Source organism: Pelodiscus sinensis, unplaced genomic scaffold (assembly GCF_049634645.1).
Source record: "Pelodiscus sinensis isolate JC-2024 unplaced genomic scaffold, ASM4963464v1 ctg130, whole genome shotgun sequence".
In the NCBI taxonomy this organism is placed as follows: domain Eukaryota; kingdom Metazoa; phylum Chordata; order Testudines; family Trionychidae; genus Pelodiscus; species Pelodiscus sinensis.
Window position 1 is genome coordinate 1 of NW_027466005.1, and position 16,012 is coordinate 16,012.

General features: G+C 67.1%; 2 protein-coding genes across 3 annotated transcripts; one reads left to right on the top strand and one right to left on the bottom strand.

The window, feature by feature from the left end:
• Positions 1-4: 4 nt before the first annotated feature.
• RCCD1 (RCC1 domain containing 1) lies at positions 5-3,434 on the top strand (the record flags this gene model as incomplete). The annotated part of the gene is given in 9 exon segments (XM_075918026.1): positions 5-179; positions 182-205; positions 208-331; positions 461-473; positions 475-583; positions 741-860; positions 1,126-1,281; positions 2,200-2,229; positions 2,308-3,434. Coding segments are annotated over 9 exon segments (942 nt in total), but the record flags the coding sequence as incomplete, so codon positions are not given.
• Positions 2,582-15,644, bottom strand: PRC1 (protein regulator of cytokinesis 1). Of its 2 annotated transcripts, none has more exons than XM_075918037.1 (14): positions 15,440-15,644; positions 12,547-12,679; positions 11,271-11,393; positions 10,393-10,623; positions 8,140-8,310; positions 7,907-8,056; positions 7,607-7,754; positions 7,368-7,504; positions 6,918-7,013; positions 6,656-6,802; positions 6,210-6,320; positions 5,498-5,602; positions 5,016-5,204; positions 2,582-3,172 (listed from the first exon to the last, which is right to left on the bottom strand). In XM_075918037.1, exons 1-14 carry the CDS (start codon positions 15,448-15,450, stop codon positions 3,095-3,097), a joined length of 1,830 nt encoding a protein of 609 aa, XP_075774152.1. In that variant the 5' UTR covers positions 15,451-15,644; the 3' UTR covers positions 2,582-3,094. The 2 variants fall into 2 exon arrangements, with proteins under 2 accessions (XP_075774152.1, XP_075774153.1); XM_075918038.1 differs by having other exon boundaries at positions 5,093-5,204; positions 15,440-15,640.
• Positions 15,645-16,012: the final 368 nt, after the last annotated feature.

Sequence of the window (16,012 nt, forward strand, 5' to 3'; positions counted from 1 at the left end):
GCGCCTGGCGCTGCGGGGGCGGCCGGCGGAGGCGCTGCCCGGGCGCTGCCGGGACCTGCTCGCGTCCGAGAGCCACGTGCTGCTGCAGCGGGGGCCGGCGCTGGAGGCCTGGGCGCTGGGCGCGGGCCGCGGGCGGCGCGTCTGGCGGCGGCGGTTCCACCCCGGGGAGGCGGCCGGGCCCTGCCCCTGGCCCCCGGCGGCTACGTGGCCCGGCGCCGCCCTTCCTGCGCCCGCTGCCGCCGGCGCTGCGAGCCCGCAAGCTGGTGCTGGGCCACGAGCACGCGGCGCTGCTGGGCTCCGGCGGGGCCGTCTACACCTGGGGCGCCGGCAGGTGGGTGCGGGCCTGAGCCGCTTGGGGGAGCAAGAAAAGGGGGGGCTGGGGAGACCGGGGGGGGGGCTGCTGCGGGGAAGGGCAGGGAGCCAGCGCAGCGACTGTGTCTGGTCCTATGTGTCCCCGCAGACACGGGCAGCTGGGGCCACGGGGCGCTGGAGCCTGCGCCGGAGCCCCGGCTGGTGGAGGCCTTGCACGGGGTGCCCATGGGGGACGTGGCAGCTGGAGGCTGGCATTCCGCCAGTGTCAGCGGTAAGGCCCGAGCCCCGGGGGCGATGTCCTGGCTGAGCCAACGCACAGCCCCCGCCCCCACCCCTACGGGGGGCTTTGCTCCTGGGGCAGCAGCGGGGCTCCAGGGGCCATGGCGCTGGCTGGCTGCTCAGCCCTGGGTGCGGCTTGTGTCTTCCAGAGGCAGGTGACCTCTATGTGTGGGGCTGGAATGAATCGGGGCAGCTGGCTTTGCCATCCAAAGCCCTGGCAGAGATACTGGCACCAGCCGCAGCCTGGCAGCAGGAGGGGGCTGGCACAGGTGAGGCGCCCTTGTACTGCAGGCCAGATGGGATGCACCCTCCCCCTGCCCCCAAGGTGGCATCAGGCCCCAGTAGGGAGAAAAGGGGCTGGGGCCAGAGCTGCTACTGGCAGCCTGCTCCCTAAGGCTCCTCAAGGGCTCGCTCCCGCCAGCCCTGTGCATGAATTCTGGCAACAGCCCATCCCGGGTGCATGCTGGACGGGGGTGGGGGAGGGCAGATCCACGCTGGAGGGGGCAGCTGAGCTGGGTGTTGACTGGTTCCCAGGAGAGGCAGAGCTCAGTGCCGCCGGAGAGGCACGCCAGGGCCCCGAAGCAGCCAACTTCATTTCCATCCAGGCCCTCCCCGCTTTGCTGGACCTACCAGCGGGGGCAGAGGTCAGCAAGGTGAGCTGCGGCTCCCGCCACACTGCTGCTGTGACCCGTAAGTGCCAGTCCAGGGCTTGGGGGCTGGGCCAGGGAGGAGGGCAGGGGGCCCAGCTGGCCTGCGGGAGGCTGGCTAGTGCTCTGCCCAGGCTCATGGGGATGGGCAGCAGAGCCTGGCCCCCCCCAGTAATATTCCCTAGCTCGGCTCCACTGGAGGGGGGCTGGCTGCCAGGAGCTGGGCGCAGTGGGGAGGCGCTGGCCCCGGCCCTGCTGCACCTCTGCCCTTCACAGGGAGGAGGAGCCGCTCGGCTCTAGTGCAGTGGCTGGGACAGCTGAGTCCTTGTTCAGGTCCAGTCCCCCACATGGCCTCTGCTCCCCCCCTTCCCTCCACCAAGGCGATGGTACTGACAGGACCCAGTTTAAGGCAGCCCCCCCCCCCCCCCCAGGCAGCATGCAAGGAGGGGGAAGCGACTGGTGGAGTAGCCAAGTGGCCAGTCACTTAACATCCCTCCTGTGAGCCTTGGCTTAACAAACCCGTAACTGACGAGGCTGGAACATCCCTCTAGGCGCCTGGCCCGGCCCCATTCCGCCTTGGGCAGCGCGGGGCACACTAGCTCTTGGCCATTTCAGAGGAGCCTGGGCCAGAGGGAAGTCCTGCTGCCTCGGGGCTGCCCCTTTGAAAGGGCAGGGGGTGTTTCAAAGGGGCAGCCCCACACAGCTGAGCTGGGGACCAGCCGTGTGGCCTGGCTGCTTTGAACTCCCCCCTCGTTGCTGTTCTGCCTGCTGGGGGGCGGGGGAGGAGAGACTCCACTGGTCCACTAGTCCCTTACCAGCCCCAGTTTGAACTGGCCACTCCCGTGCCCGGCCCCCCAGGGGGATGTTGTACTGTGCACCCCATGCCTGTAGGCCTGGGCAGGGGGGGAGGTCAGGCCCTCACTCCTGGGGGCCCCAGCTGACAGCTGCTCTTTGTTTGCAGGGACAGGGGTGCTCTACACCTGGGGCTGGGGTAAGTGGGGGCACCGCTGGGCGGGGGGGGGGGAGCAGCCACCCGGAGCCTGCACTCAGCCCCCACTCTGGTCTGCAGGTAAATACGGCCAGCTCGGCCACGGGGACAGCGCCAGTTTGGACCGGCCCCAGCAGGTGGGCTACTTCCCTGCCCGTGGGCTCAGCGTGGAGGACGTGGTCTGCGGCCCCTGGAACACGTACGTCTGCGCTGCAGAGACAGGGGAGGCTGAGGCCAGAGGCACCGGGGATGACACTTGGGCACAGAGCTGAACTGACTGTGGTCCAGCCGACACCTGCCCTGGCTGCAGCTGCCCCCCACCCCCCCCCCCCCAGACATGAGGCAGAACACCAGGCCAGATGCTGCTCCATGTATTTTCTGCAGTGAACTGTACACTTAATTCCACACTGCCCCTCCCCTGCATCGCGCCTGCCAGGGAGGGCCTTAAAGGAAGCAGCTCTTGAAATGCTCCTGCAGCAGCCCAGCCCCCTGCAGTGCTAGCACAGCCACTGGGACCTAGGGAATTACCAGCAAGGCAGGCCAAGGAGCAGCTGAGGGGGGCTCTGGCTGCCCCACTTCTCCCTCCCAAGGGCCCACAGGCTGGTGCAGTAGTGTACGCAGAGCAAGGCGCAGTAGTGTACGAAGAGCAGGGCAGCCCTACTCTTGAAAATATTGCATCTAACAAAGCATGAAAGTCTCCGCAGTATAAACCATTAAAAACATCTCCCTCCCCCCCGCTGCTGGCCCCTGCCACAGTCCCTGCTGGCCACGCAGGAGCGCAGCAGCACCTGGAAGCCAGGGGAGGCGCTGGGCTGCAGGCAGGCTGCAGCGCATCCCGCGAGCCAGAGCCTGGGTGGCTGCCGTCACCTCAGCAGTGCAGGTTGGTGCTGGTCGAGTTGAGGATCCGGACGCTGCTGTCAGATCTGGAAGCCTTTGAAAGCTCGCGCTGCAGGAAGAGGAAACCGGGAATGAGGAGGCAGCAGGGCTGGGCCGGAAGGGCTCGCTGGACCATGCTGCCCACCTCCCCCGAGACTGGGCTGCTGGAGAAACACGGCACAAGTAGCCCCACGACCCACAGTTTTCAGACCGTTTTTCCTACCGTTACAACACGTGTTTGAACTTACTGGCAGCCAGGCGGGCGCTGGAGTTTTTGGGTGTAAAAAGCAGAAAAGCAAAGCGCTGTAAAAACCAAAACGCTGTTTTCTCCACATCGTAGTTGTGCTGACGGACCCCTGGACTTTGAGTGCCCCAAGGAGGCGAGAGGCCCTGCGCTTGTGCACTGCCCCGCTGTGGGTAGCCGCTGCCAGGGCCAGGCTGGGCTGCAGGACCGGCCCAGGGCGGAGCGCACGAGCACATGCACTGGCCCTGTCCTGCCACAGGGACCCTGCTTCCTTTTGGGCCAGCCCTGAGCAGGGGGAGGAGGTAGAACCCAGCAGGGGGGCAGAGCTCGGGGGAGACAGGCAGGGTGCCACCCTGGGCCAGGAGCACTGCCCCACAATGTTTCTCCATTTCTCAGTTGTGGGGGTGATGCCGGAGGCAGGCCGCCCATGGAGCCCTCGCCCTGGGAGGTGGCTGTGGAGGGCAGCGTGAGGGACCCTGCCTCCGCCTCGGCACAGGACAAACAGGGAGGCGGGGGCCTTGCTCAGGGCAGCCCCCTCACCCGCCAGCTGAACTGGCATGGAGCCAGGCTTGGGCCACAGGAACACGTATGGGGGCAGCAGCGCTATCGAGGGGCACCGTGGCCTGGACTGCGCAGGGAGCAGGGTTCCAGCTCCAGTACCAGGCTCACCCGGCTAGACGTGCCTCCTCCCGGGACACGCGAGCGGCGTGCAGCGCCTGTGGAGAGGCGCCTGCAATCCCGAGACCAGTGGGGGCGGCAGTGCTGCAGCTGGCAGGCTGAGGGGGCGAATGGAACCCACAGGCTGGGCCCAAGGCAGACTTACCCCAGACCTGCGGGTGGCACCGGCAGGGACAGGGAACCCCGCCCTGGGGGAGTGTTGCCTGCCCAGGTGGGGGTGTGAGCTCACCGCCCCTGCTCCTTGCCTTGGCGGGCAGAGCAGCCTGTTGCTGGCTTCTTTCACTTGGCAGTGCCAGCTGAGCACCCCATGGGAGGCCACAGCACCGTGCCCAGAGCCTGAGCCCCTCCGGCTAAGGGGCCGCAGGGGACACAGCTCCACGCAGAGTCACTAGGCCCTAGCCCCGCCACGGGGCAGCGCTGGTGCACGGGCACTGGTGGCAAGGTGGGGGAGCGATGCTCCCTTTGGACCGTCCCGCACGCACACCCAGCGTGCAATGGCCGCGAGCAAGCCAGGGACACGGGGGCCCGCCACCCATGGCCAGGGGCTGGAGCACGGCCTGGCCTTTGGCAATGGGGGAAGGGAGGCTGCTGAGGCACTGCAAGGCCAGGCAGAGATGGGCCCAGCATGCGCAGGCTCCCCCAGAGCCGAGCTGCGCTTCGCCGCCCCTTGCAGCTGCAGGGGCCGTGCCGGAGCCAGCGCTTTGCCAGCAGCTCCGTGGGCCGAGGGCTGGAGCCCTGTTCTCCCCTGGTGCAGCGGGAGGGACACCGAGCAGCCAGTGAGAACGGGCAGGAGGCCGCCGGACACCCCCATGCAGCCCAGGACCCCGTGGCTGGGGAGCACGTTGGCCGGAAAGGCCAGGTCCCACGGGCCCCCGGGTCGCGGAGCCAGGCGCTCCTGGGAGCACGTGCAGTGGCAGGATGGGGGCTCTGGGTGCGCCGGCCCCCTGCCCGCTGTGCTGCCCAGACTGGACGGGTTAGGAAGGTGAATTACCGCAAACTCAGAATAGGTGCTGGCAACAGAGTTAATGCTGCAGGTACGCTGGGCGGGGGCTGTGGGGGTGCACCCACCACTCAGGGCGGTTCCGTTCAGCTGGGACACGTTCTCCTTATTCCGCTCTGCGTGTGCTGAGAGCAGGGGCTTCCTGGCCACGCGGGCGGGGGTCCGAGCAGGCTGGCCGGGCTAGAGCAGGGGAAACACGGCTGGTTGGACACACGCAGAGCCCCGCTTCCCTGCACCCCCCCAGGCCTTCTCCAGCTGCAGCTGAGCCCAGGTCCCCACGCAGCTCGCCCCGAGGGCTGCACCCCATTCTCTGCATCCACCGGCTCCCATGCTGCCCAGGGCAGGGCTTTACCCAGCGCCCTGGCAGCTGACCACGGATTTCCCTGGGGCCCAGGAGCTGGGGCTCCGCAAGGCAGGGACTGCAGCTTGGTATGTGCTGAGCCTCTGCCCCCAGCGCTGGAGGCGGGGCTTACCTTGCCTCCGGAGGGCGGTGGCCGGGCCACGGGGGAGTGGAAGAGCGCCCCCCCGAAGGCGGAGCGGCTCGAGCAGTTGGGAGTGGCGCTGGCCGTGGCATTGAGCTGCAGGGAAAGCAGAGATCAGCGAGGGAAGCCCCGGGGCCCACGTGGAGCCCGAGGCAGCAGTGGGGGAAGGGCGCTAAGAGACCAATGCCCGAGGGGCCACTTGTGTCCTTAGCCCTGCGCGCCCCATGCGCCGCTGCGGGACGCTTGCCCCGGCAGTCCCTGGAGGGGCGCGCACACGGCACAGTATATCCAGCGCCCCCGCCCGGCACGGGGCAGGCCACTCCGCCTAGGTCGTACCCGGGCCCTGCTGGTCGCCACAGCACTACAGCCCCCTTTCCAGAGCTTAGGAGAGGGTGGGCCCGGCCCGGCAGGGAGAACAGAGGAGCAGCCCTGCCCAGGGCCCTTCGCACGGATGCGAGCCGCAGCCCGCCGGGCCCGATGCCCGCTGGAGCCCGTCTCCCCACCGCCCTGGCGATCAGCCGAGGGCTCCGGCTGCCGGCCGCAAGGTCCCGCTCCCCAGGAGCCCGGCAAGGCAGGACTCAGGGCCACGGCACCAGGCACCGTTTGACTCCCCTCCGCCGAAGACACCCGCTGGCCGGGCTGCTAGGAACACGGCGCTGGCAGCACAGCCCAGCCGCCTTGCCGGGCAGCGCGGCCCATTTACCTTCCTCACTTTGCCGGGGGTGTTGGCGCCGAGGCCGCGGCGCTTGCTGGGCGTTCTGGGGGCGCTGCCGTACAGCATCTCCTCCTCGATCTGGCGGCTCTTCTTCAGTTGCTGCACGAGACACACTTCTAGCCCCAGCGACCGGGCACCGCACCGTGCTGGCCCCAGTAACTCACCAGCCCGGGGGGTGGGGGGGACAGAGGGGCACGCCATGGCTCAGCTGTGAATGAGCGCGGCCGGGGGCAGCGCAGGGCACGGGGCCGCACCTGCCACACACCACTGGGCCACTAGCTCTGGCCACGCGTGGAATCATGGCAAAGCTTCGCCCCCCGGAGTGGGGGTTACTGGGCTGCACCCACAGCCCGAGCCGGCTCACACAGGAGGAAAGGGCCTGTCCCGGGGGGTGCACGTGCACCTGGGACCCCTCCCATCAGCCCTGCACTCACCCGCTCCTGCTTCTCCCTCTCTTTCTCCAGCCGCTGCAGCTGCCACTGCTCGCTCACGTACGCCATGAACCGCTGCCCGTTCACCAAGAAGGCCGTCTCCTGCTCGTGCTCCCAGCCCTCAATGCGAACTCTCAGCTCCTCCTCCAGCTGGACGAGAGAGCCCGTGAGCTGCCGCGGGGGGCTGCGGGGCCGAGCTGGACAGACCCCGTGGCCTCGCAGCCTGCTTTCCCTGCCACGCCCCGCCTCCCACCCCAGCCCCTACCTTGGGGAGAGTCTTCTGCAGTTTGGCTCGCTGCTTCTCTTCCCTCAGGAGGTTGCCTCCTCGGTTAGCAAAGCGGCTCGGGTCCGTTGCTTTTCTCTGATGTACAGGCCAGAGGGGAGGAAGCCAAGCAGACAGGTCACTTGTGACACCCACCTCTGCCCCCACCCTGCTGGCAGTACCATGGTCTGTGTCAGCCAGGCCAGCCTCCCGCGCCCTCTCCACCTGCCCATCTCCCCAAACGCAGCCGGGGGCGTCCTGGCCTCCCTCGGCCCTGGCCCCGGCGCGCTTGTGCAGCCACTCAGGAGAGCTTCTAGTGCCCCCAGCAGTGCTGGGTTTTATTGCTATGGTGGTGCACAGCCACACATGCTCCCGTGCACATAAAACATTTATTCCGCACACGGCTGGAAACCTGCTAGACCCAGTCTGGTCTGCTCCCTGCAGGGACAGTACCTCCAGCTCCAGGAACAGCCTCCAGTTTTCCTCCCACTTCTGAACAGCTTCGAAGAGCTCTTTGTGCATCTCGTAGTAACGCTTCACTCGCCCCACCTCTGCCTCGTGGAGCTGCAGCAGGGCCTCCGTGCAGTCCTCTGCACAGGGACAGAGCAGTCACCAGGGAGCCCCGGCCAGGCCGCTGAGCAGTGCTCCTCTGGGGAGCACCCTGCATGGCCCCACCCAGGCCTCCTACGCACCCTCGTAGTACGGGGCAAAGGCGCGGCGCTGCTCTGGGCCGTAGAAGCACATGTCCCAGTAGGCGGCCAGCTCCGCGCGGATCGCTGCCATCACCCTCTTCATGTTCTGTAGCTTCAGCTCCTCCAGGCGCTCCACCTCCAGCTGCAGCTAGAGACCAGGAGAGAGCAGGCCAAGCGCTGGGTGCCAGGCAGCACCAGCCTGCAGCGGCTGGCATGAGCCCAGGCGCCCGCGGCCACCATTCAGCGCAGGCCTGGCACCCCCCTCTCCCCCAAGGGCGCAGACGGGCGGGGTCTCCTTACAGCTTTCCTGGTGTGGGCTCTGGAGCCGGTCATGTACGGGGCAAAGGCGTCTCTCTCCTCCGCGGGCACCTGCAGCCTGGCCCACAGCGCCACCACTCTGACACGCAGCTCGCCGCAGGCAGCCTCGTTTACAGCTCTCCGGGCCTCCAGCTGGAGCAGGGGGAGCACAGGCTCAGCATCCGGGCAGCACACGCCTCCCCGCAAGCCCCTCGCCCCCAGGCCGGGACCCGTACCTGCTGCAGCAGCGCCCTGAGCGCGGCTATGTTCTCCAGCGACAGGCAGAAGGCGTCCTCGTCCTCACACACCACATCCCGCTCAAAGCTGGTGTCAGGCACATGCTCCAGCTCCTCCATGCAGAGGATAATCTGCCGCTTGATGCTGACGAACTCCTCCCTCCTGCGGCCCTGCAGGTGGAAAGCACGCAGCACTAGAGGCCAGGGCGGCCATGTCGACAGACTGGCTGAGTGGAAAGGCCGTGCAATTCGCACCGACTACACGATCAGTCGACACAGCGCGGCCGCCTGCGAAGCGCACCAACCCAGGGCAGTGCCCCGCTGGCCCCGTGAGCCCGCGGCGTTTCAAAGCAGAAGCGCCAGGGGTAGCCCAGGGTCAGCAGAGTCCCCAGCTGGGACCAGTACTCCCAGCTCGCCCCGGCTGCACCCGCCACCGCCCCTCGAAACGCCGCGGGGAGCCCGGACCAGTACTGCCAGCTCGCCCCGGCTGCACCCGCCTCCGCCCCTCGAAACGCCGCGGGGAGCCCGGACCAGTACTGCCAGCTCGCCCCGGCTGCACCCGCCACCGCCCCTCGAAACGCCGCGGGGAGCCCGGACCAGTACTGCCAGCTCGCCCCGGCTGCACCCGCCTCCGCCCCTCGAAACGCCGCGGGGAGCCCGGACCAGTACTGCCAGCTCGCCCCGGCTGCACCCGCCTCCGCCCCTCGAAACGCCGTGAGGAGCCCGGACCAGTACTGCCAGCTCGCCCCGGCTGCACCCGCCTCCGCCCCTCGAAACGCCGCGGGGAGCCCGGACCAGTACTCCCAGCTCGCCCCGGCTGCACCCGCCACCGCCCCTCGAAACGCCGCGGGGAGCCCGGACCAGTACTGCCAGCTCGCCCCGGGCTGCACCTGCCACCGCCCCTCGAAACGCCGCGAGGAGCCCGGACCACTACTCCCAGCTCGCCCCGGCTGCACCCGCCTCCGCCCCTCGAAACGCCGCGGGGAGCCCGGACCAGTACTCCCAGCTCGCGCCGGCTGCACCCGCCACCGCCCCTCGAAACGCCGCCAGGAGCCTGGACCAGTACTGCCAGCTCGCCCCGGCTGCACCCGCCACCGCCCCTCGAAACGCCGCGGGGAGCCCGGACCAGTACTGCCAGCTCGCCCCGGCTGCACCCGCCTCCGCCCCTCGAAACGCCGCGGGGAGCCTGGACCAGTACTCCCAGCTCGCGCCGGCTACACCCGCCACCGCCCCTCGAAACGCCGCGGGGAGCCCGGACCAGTACTGCCAGCTCGCCCCGGCTGCACCCGCCTCCACCCCTCGAAACGCCGCAGGGAGCCCGGACCAGTACTGCCAGCTCGCCCCGGGCTGCACCCGCCTCCACCCCTCGAAACGCCGCAGGGAGCCCGGACCAGTACTCCCAGCTCGCCCCGGGCTGCACCCGCCTCCGCCCCTCGAAACGCCGCAGGGAGCCCGGACCAGTACTGCCAGCTCGCCCCGGCTGCACCTGCCACCGCCCCTCGAAACGCAGCAGGGAGCCTGGACCAGTACTGCCAGCTCGCCCCGGGCTGCACCCGCCTCCGCCCCTCGAAACGCGGTGGGGAGCCTGGACCAGTACTCCCAGCTCACCCCGGCTGCACCCGCCTCCGCCCCTCGAAACGCCGCGGGGAGCCCGGACCAGTACTGCCAGCTCGCCCCGGCTGCACCCGCCACCGCCCCTCGAAACGCCGCGGGGAGCCCGGACCAGTACTGCCAGCTCGCCCCGGCTGCACCCGCCTCCACCCCTCGAAACGCCGCGGGGAGCCCGGACCAGTACTGCCAGCTCGCCCCGGCTGCACCCGCCACCGCCCCTCGAAACGCCGCGGGGAGCCCGGACCAGTACTGCCAGCTCGCCCCGGCTGCACCCGCCTCCGCCCCTCGAAACGCCGCGGGGAGCCCGGACCAGTACTCCCAGCTTGCCCCGGGCTGCACCCGCCTCCACCCCTCGAAACGCCGCGGGGAGCCCGGACCAGTACTCCCAGCTCGCCCCGGCTGCACCCGCCTCCGCCCCTCGAAACGCTGCGAGGAGCCCGGACCAGTACTGCCAGCTCACCCTGGCCTCACATGGCGTTTCAAAGGGGCAGTGCCACAGGGAATTGCTGCCTTGAAACACCCCCTCTCCTCCCCCCTTGCTTTTTTCCGATAGAGGCGGCGGGTGGGGGGGACGGCTAGTCCCTCAGCTCCCTGCCCGCCCCACAGAGCTCTGCCCGCTCACGCGCCCAGCCAGCCCCAGACCTTCTCAGCAGCCAGTGCGGCCAGGTGGCGCCGGAAGCGGTCGAGCTCCTCCAGGCTGGGCACAGAGCTGCTGTCGATGCTGTAGGGGCTCGCGCAGAGCAGCTCGCACAAGTCCTGCTCTCGCTCTTGCAACGTCTTCAGCTCCTGCTTCCTCTCTCTCTTCTGCTTCAGCAGAACCTCCAGGCGGGTGCGCAAGTCCTTCTCCAGCTGCAGGATGGTGCTGTCCTCCTCCTGAGAGCGGGACCTGTCAGCCCAGCTCCCCACGCCAGCGCCACCCCTGGGCCATGGTCAAGAGCCCCCCGGCTCCGCTCGGAGCCTGCAGCCCCCCCGCCCCTTCCCCCTGCTTCGCACGCCCGCCCCCACGCCCCGCATGCGCATGCTTCATGCCCGCCCCCCACTCACATGCCGCCCCTCCCCCCACATGCCCACACGTCCCCCACAACCCGCATGCACACGCTTCACACACCTGCCCACCCCACTCTGCCCTCCCGTCGCCCCGCATGCACACGCTTCACATGCCCGCCTCCCCACTCACGCTCCCCCTGCCCCTTTGCACACGCTTCACGCAGCTGCCACTCCCACGCCACCCCTCCCACGCACACGCTCCCCCACTCCTCCCCCGCATGCACACGCTTCGCACGCACGCCCCCCCACTCACTTTCCCCACCCCTCCCCCCACACATGCTCCCTCACACTCTGCCCCCCCTCCCACACTGGCTGCACATTTGTGGCAGTCCAGGGCTGAGCTCCCCCCAGCTCGCTGACGAGCTTTCAGGGGACAGACCTGGGGACACAGCTTGCCAGCAAGTGGGGGCCCTGTGCACAGCCCCGGGCTGGACAGACAGCAGGGAATCCCAGGGACAGGCCCTGCAGCCCACCTCAAAGGGGTCCAGCTGGAGCTCCTTGCAGAGCGTGTCCAGCTCCTTGCGACACAGGGCAATGCTTTTCAGCAGACGCTCCTTCAGGCTCTCCTCCTCCGCAACCATCATGTCCAGCAGCCCCTGCAGCAAGCGACAGTGTGTGGGCAGGGAGGAGCAGCGGGGGATGCGTAGGAGAGCCCACTTTGCAGCTCCGGCCTCCCGCCAGCCTCCCTGCCTCCCGCACCGACCTTGGCCCTTCCCCACTCTTGGCTGTCCACCATCCTTGCCATAGGTGCCAGGGGACACCAGAGAAACCGGCACATCTCTGGAGGCCCTGGGACCCAGAGCAAGAGAAGTTGGCCGAGCTGGCAACTTGTCACCCAAAAAGAATTGGCACTGGCACCCAAAGTGGGCCCTTCCCAGGGGGTGTAGCTGCCATCGGTGTAAATTAAGCTGTCACGGGATAAGAGGGAAGGTCCTTCCATGGACTGAGAACTGGTTAAAGGACAGGAGACAAAGGGTAGCAATAAATGCTACATTTTCAGACTGGAGAGGGTCAGTCCTGGGACCAGTCCTATTCATAAATGATCTATAAGGGTGAGCAGGGAGGTGGCAAAGTGTGCAGACGATACTAAACTGCTCATGGTAGTCAAGACCAAAGCAGACTGAAGAAGTTCAAAAACAGCTCACCAAACTGAGTGACTGGGCAACAAAATGGCAAATGAAATGTAATGTGGATAAGTGTAAAGTAATGCACATTGGAAAAAATAACCCCAGCTAGATGTACAGTATCATGGGGGCTAATTTGGCTACAACTAATAAGAAAGAGATCTTGGATTTATCATGGGCAGCTCTCTGAAAACATCCACGCAGTGTGCAGCGGCAGCCAAAAGAGCCAATAGAATATTAGGAATTATTAAAAAAGGGGTAGAAAATAAGACCCAGACTATCTTACTGCCTTGTATAAAACTATGGGACGCCCACATCTTGAATACTGGGTACAGATGTGGTCTCCTCACCTCAAAAAAGACATTTTGGCATTTTAAAAGGTTCAGAAAAAAGCAACTAAAATGATGAGGGGTTTGGAACGGGTCCCACATGCACTGGCCACTGCAGACTGGACCCGTGGGCTGACCCAAAGTGCCGTTCTGATGTTGTCACCCCCTTCCCCGCCAGCCCCTCCCTGCCAAGGCAGAACAGCTGCTCCCCTGGTGCGTTGGTGCGCACGGCGGGTCTGTTGGTCCCTTCCCGCGTCTCTGGCAGAGCAAAGGGTGCTCGAGGGAAGAGCACTCACCTTGATGTGCTTCTTCACCACTTCTGTGCGCTGCAGCCGCTGCTCCTCCGGGATCCCAATCTCCTCCCAGATGTCCCGAAGGTGGCCCAGCGCTTTGTTCAGACATGCCACTGACTCTGCAGCCAGCACCTCGCTGAGGAAGGAGGGAGACTGGTAGCACATGCCTGGCCAATGGCTTCACTGAGACCAGCTCGCTCTTGCAGGAGATTTGGAGGGGGAGGGGGGGAGACACACTTCTCTGGGCTGGCTGTAAGGATCGCTGCTCTCTGGCTGACAGGCCCACCCAAAGAACTGGGTCCAGACTGTGAGGAAGCAGAAGGACCAAGCACTTCCTGTCTCCCTTCTGGCCAAGGGCATTGCCACAGCCTGCAGGACCCAGCCCATCCAGGACCCCTCGTGCCAGACACACACATGCCCAAGAGGAAGATGCTGTTGTGCCATGCACATGGAACACTCCCCCAGTGGTCAGTGCCAACCACAAGGAAGCGCAGGGCTGGAAGTGAACTGGCCGAGCACTCGACATTCAAGTGGGTTTAAATGCCAAACCAGCACTACCCTCTTCTGCAGAAGCAGAACCACCCCCTAGCAGTGGTAGGCTTACTCCGGGGTTTAAGCCCTCGGGACCGAGGCATGCCCCAGGACTGGGGGCAGGACATGGGGTTGGATCCCATAACCTAACTACTGCCCCCTGCAGAATTACCAGCAAGCATAGGACAAGCTGCTATGGAAGTGATCGCCGGGGCCTAGGCATGCATTAGTGCACATGTGCAAACGGCTAACTCCCACGCCCCAAGCAAGGCTCCCCCACCCTCCCGTGCTGCTGCCTCCTCTGTATCAGAGGCAGCGGAGAAGGGGAGAACAGGCCGGGCGCTCCTTGGTAGAGGTGCTCCAGCAGCAGGGTGGGGGAAGGGTTGCTGCAGACTGCCTGCCCGTTTAATCGGTCGACCTGTTAAACGTAACATTTAACTGGCCAATTGAAGAGGGTTCGACATGCCAAGTGGAACCCCACTGGAAACATTTCCATCCAGCAAGGACTCCCTGTCGATCACTGGGGACCTGTCAGCCGCCAGTCTGAAGCCATGTAACACGTGTTCCTAGACATTGCGTAGGGCGCGTTGTGCAAATCAGCACGGAGTGCGGTACTAACTGAGCGCCTTCCGCAGCCTAGATCGCTAAGTAACGTCTCAACCACTGTTGTAACCTGACGGAATGAAACCAAGGGCGCTTGGCAAGGCCTGCTTTTCGGAATGCCACCCTTTCATTCCTTACAAAGGTGTAGATTCCAAGGCCGGACAGGGTTGTGAGCATCTAGTCAGACTCTTGCATCACAGCCAGAGATCCACCTCACCCCAAGTCCTGGAGCAGAGCGGTTAGGAAACCATTCAGTCTGGATTAGAAAATTGCCTGGGTGGAGAACCCGCCGCAACCCTGGGGAAATTGTTCCAGTGTTCAGCGGCCTCCCTGTTAGACGTCACACCTTGTCTCCAGGCTGACTGTCTAGCTCCCGCTTCCAGCCATTGGACATAGTCATGCCTGTGAGACTGCGCTATTGCATGGCACAGACTAACTAGAGCCCCTTCGCAGCCTGTGTTAAGATAAACAGAGCGAGCTCCTGGAGCTCACCACCCACATACTTCTACTCGCTAATCATTCGCGTGGCTCTTCTCCCAATGCCTGCAATTAACCTCCGCCGTGGGACAGAACTGGATGCAACATCTCAGCACGTTTCACTAGTGACAATTACGGAGGTCAAATCTGCGTAGGCCGGGGGCGGCCATGTGTCGCTGCTGTTCAGCAACGTGGGCCCAACTCCACCGATGTTTGGGCTTGTTTCCAAAGCTCCCCCAGTCATATGACAGATGCGGGTCTTGTGTGGTCTGGAGAATTAGGGGGAGGCCTGGAGCTGGCAGCAGTAGCAACCTGGCTGGCTCTGCCCCCTTGCTCGTCTCCATTCCATCCCTGCCTTTTCAGCTTCCGCCCCCTCGAGGGACAGTGGGAGCTGAGGGGGGGGGGGGCAGATCAGAGCAGGACAGGCTAGCATGGAGCGGGGGCGGGGTTGCCCTGGTCTGCCATAGGGATGGGAGCGCTGTGCTGGGACCTACCGACACGCATACGAACCTGCCCCCCAGGGGACCACTTCGCTATGCTACTGCCGCAGGCCGGGGCCAGGCCAAGTGGGAGTCAGGCTGGGCCACTGGCTGGCAGGAGCAAGGCCTGCGGGAAGCGGGGCTCAGGCTCTTTGCGCCTCCCTGCTGGAGCCGGATCCGACCCGCGCCCGCCAGCCCGCAAAGGGTTTTGCCCAGGCTGATGGCGGCGCAGCCGGCCCGGGAGCGCTCGCCCCGCATGGCGGAGTCTGCCTTGAACCGCCTCTGCGCGGGGGAGGGCCGTCAGCACCCCGGGCCCCCCCGGCCAGGCTCCCCCCCGCCCCAGGCCAGCCCCCGCCAGCCTCCCCCCCGCCCCCGGCCAGCCTCCGCCCTCCCCCGGCCAGGCTCCCCCCCCCCCGCCCCAGGCCAGCCTCCACCCCCCCCCAGCCAGGCTCCCCCCCCGCCCCGCCTCTCCCCCCCCCAGGCCCAGGCCAGCCTCTGCCCCCCCCCCCAGGCCCAGGCCAGCCTCTGCCCCCCCCCCCAGGCCCAGGCCAGCCTCTGCCCCCCCCGGCCAGGCCCCCACCAGCCTCCGCGCCCCCCGGCCAGGCTCCCCCCCCCCGCCCCAGGCCAGCCTCCGCCCCCCCCCGCCCCAGGCTCCCCGCCCCCCCCGCCCCGGCTCGCCTCCGCCCACCCCCGGCCAGGCCCCAGGCCAGCCTCCGCCCCCCCCCGGCCAGCCTCCCCCCTCCGCCCCCCGCCCCAGGCCAGCCTCCCCCCTCCGCCCCCCGCCCCAGGCCAGCCTCCCCCCTCACCTCTTCCTCATGGCGCCGCTCCGCGCTCCGCGGCCGCCGATTCAAACTGCCCGCCCTGGCCGGCCCATTGGCCGCCCTACGTCACGGCAAGCCCCGCCTACAACCGGCGCTGGGGCCGCGCCCACCGCCCCGCCAACCAATAGCGAGCGAGCCCCCGGAGGCCTCGGGCCAATGACGAGGCAGTGCAGTGAGCGGGGCGAGGCGCGCCGGGATCACGTGGCCAAGCAGCCCAGCCCCCGCCCCCGCGACAGAACCGCTGCCACGCAACCGGCCCCGCCCCCCTCCGACTTCTCTCCCCCCCCCCCCCGCCAGCGCTACGCCCCTCCCGTGGGCATGCGCCCCCCCGCAGTGCCCCCCCCAGGCCCTGGCCCGGAGCCCAGCCGGGAGCTTAGCGCGCCCCTGTCCCTGCCCTGCAGGCTGGGCTGAAGCAGGATCCAGCCCCCCCCCGCAGGCCCTGCAGGGAACTCCAGCTGGGGACCCCCCAGGCGGCCGGCTAGAGGCTACCAGCCCCTCCTGGAAACAGGCCGGAGCCGAGGCCAGGGCCCCGCAGCGCTGCAGCCTGAGCACCTGTTG